Source organism: Sphaeroforma arctica (assembly GCF_001186125.1).
Source record: "Sphaeroforma arctica JP610 unplaced genomic scaffold supercont1.835, whole genome shotgun sequence".
NCBI lineage: Eukaryota > Ichthyosporea > Ichthyophonida > Sphaeroforma > Sphaeroforma arctica.
Window position 1 is genome coordinate 1 of NW_014039723.1, and position 2,423 is coordinate 2,423.

The 2,423-nt window shown below is 37.6% G+C and overlaps 1 protein-coding gene across 1 annotated transcript; it reads right to left on the bottom strand.

The window, feature by feature from the left end:
- Nucleotides 1-282: 282 nt before the first annotated feature.
- SARC_08827 (hypothetical protein) lies at nt 283-499 on the bottom strand (the record flags this gene model as incomplete). The annotated part of the gene is made up of 1 exon (XM_014297173.1): nt 283-499. A coding segment is annotated over one exon (217 nt), but the record flags the coding sequence as incomplete, so codon positions are not given.
- Between the last annotated feature and the right edge of the window lie 1,924 nt (nt 500-2,423).

The window sequence follows — 2,423 nt, forward strand, 5'->3', positions numbered from 1 at the left end:
ATATATATATATATATATATATATATATATATATATATATATATATATATATATATATATATATATATATATATATATATATATATATATATATATATATATATATATATATATATATATATATATATATATATATATATATATATTGATAGGTATACATGCGTAGGTACATATATACATACATATCAGATGTCTATTAATGCAAACCATAATGCATGGTACAAATGCAGATGCGAGTCACAACACAACCACTATAGTACCTCCACTGTCTCTCCCACTTACCGTGTTCCTGTGAGTATGTTAGGATTATTCGGCCCGTGGAATCAATGCATGTGGTGGGGGTGACGTGTGTGGTGCAATCACCGCATGCTGGTATGCCGTCCTGTCCCTTCTTGCACTTCGGTGCCTCATCCCCACTGGAGTCACTACCACTGCTACTGTTGTGTCGCTTGTCGTCTAAGTTGAGTTTGTTTTTGAAGGCGCGTTTGAGGAACCCCATAGTGATGGACTAAGTAGCTCACACGTGTACTGGAAGTGTGTTGCTAATAGTGTATGTCGTTCTGCTGGCGGCGTGCGTAGTCGCACTGCATATAACAGATAAATAACTATATAGTACTGATTTCAGAAACATGCGCGTATGTTGCACAAAACGAGTCAATCAACATAGATGATAGGCCACAGGAACAAGGTATTTACACTTGTTGATCACACACACTCACTCTCTCTCTCTCTCTCTCTAGAGTAGAGCTAGTGAGAGAGTAAACAGTGACTGGAGAGCTTTGGAAGACGAGGCAAGGCCGCCAGGCGGCCAGGGATATACATAGCCTTTTTCCGGCCTTTTTTTGTTTTTGAAAAACTGTCTCGAATGCAATGGATAGTTTGATATTTACATCGGAAGAGGACACGGGATGATGACACTGATGAACTATGACGTAATGATGTGATGACGTGATGACGTGATGACGTGAGGATGTTGTTAAATATCGACATCTTGTTGTGAATGTTATGCCATAAATTAATGATGTCATAGCTAGTGCGTCATCAGAAGGTATTGGTTTTTTAGTTGTTTTTTATATACAAAATATGACAAGAAGTTGTGTTGTCGGGGTGTCAGTTGAGTCGCTGACACTGCGAGACTCAGTGAAGAGTCTGTGACTGTGTGACTCAGTGAGTGACTGAGTGACCACTGTGACTTTCAACTTTCAAGTTTCAACTTTCGACTTTCAAGAAGAGCCAACACAAGCAAGAGGAGTCAAGACTCAAGGACTGTTAACTGCTGGAGAGTCTGGAGAACAAGAACCGATCGCAAAGCGTTGATATTTTATCATAGGACATATGTAGTCTATGCCCTATGTAAAAGTTATTTACCATACTAAAATATTACATTTATGATAATAAATATAGAACAGTTCTGTTTTGGATTAAAAATAAACCAATAAGCTATGACCAATTGAAGGCTTTGAAGCCCATCTGATCTGTGGCGATTACAAAAAAAAGTAGAAATATACTTAAAAAAGGTTAAAACTCAACGTACGCAAAATAATATTGTCCTTAAGAGCGAATTTAACCAATAGATATGATGCATTACCAAATTGAGATTCAAAGCTTAATATTAACCAATAAAATACATTCACAACATTTGATACCACCAATGAACAATCAATAGTATTCCGATGAGTTGTTGGATTCTAGAGTAATATCATCATTGTTGGATCATACTGCTTGCGACCCAATAGAGTTAGAGGAATGGTTTTATCGTGGTGCTTTTGGTTGTGGCTCGTGGTGTGGGCCTGTGACTTGTGAGTGTGGGAAGACTGGCTGTCGGTCTGAGAATTTAATTAACCACTCTATCACACACCAGTACATCACCTAACTTTTGAATTTGAAGTAGACACGGCCCAGTCGTCTTCTTCCCAGTCTAACTATAGTGCTGTTATTTCTATATTGCAGTTGTTGAGTAACCAGTGACAGATACGGCACCATGCCTAACCCATTGCCACAGAGCCTCAAGAAGGAGTGTGAACAGGCCACGGAACTGCTCACGTCCTTCTACGAACAGGTGGATAGTTTGACTATAAAGTTTTTAGCGCATATCTCAATTCTCGATGAACGGTAACTAAGGATTAGATATATATATTAATACTCGCGAGAGATGTGTACTGATAGATTATCAGCTACTATGGTATGGGGTTCAATGACACAGGTCAATGCAAGCATATGGTTTAAAGTTAGCTACTTCAATGCCTCTGGAAGTACAAGTATACGTAAATGTTGAAACTGCTATAAACGTGCACACAAATACACCCATACATGATTCATGCCTATAGTTTAATATATAAAAATTGGGCTACGTACATATATAATATATATATATATATATATGTGTGTGTGTGTGTGTGTGTTGTATACGTATATTATATATA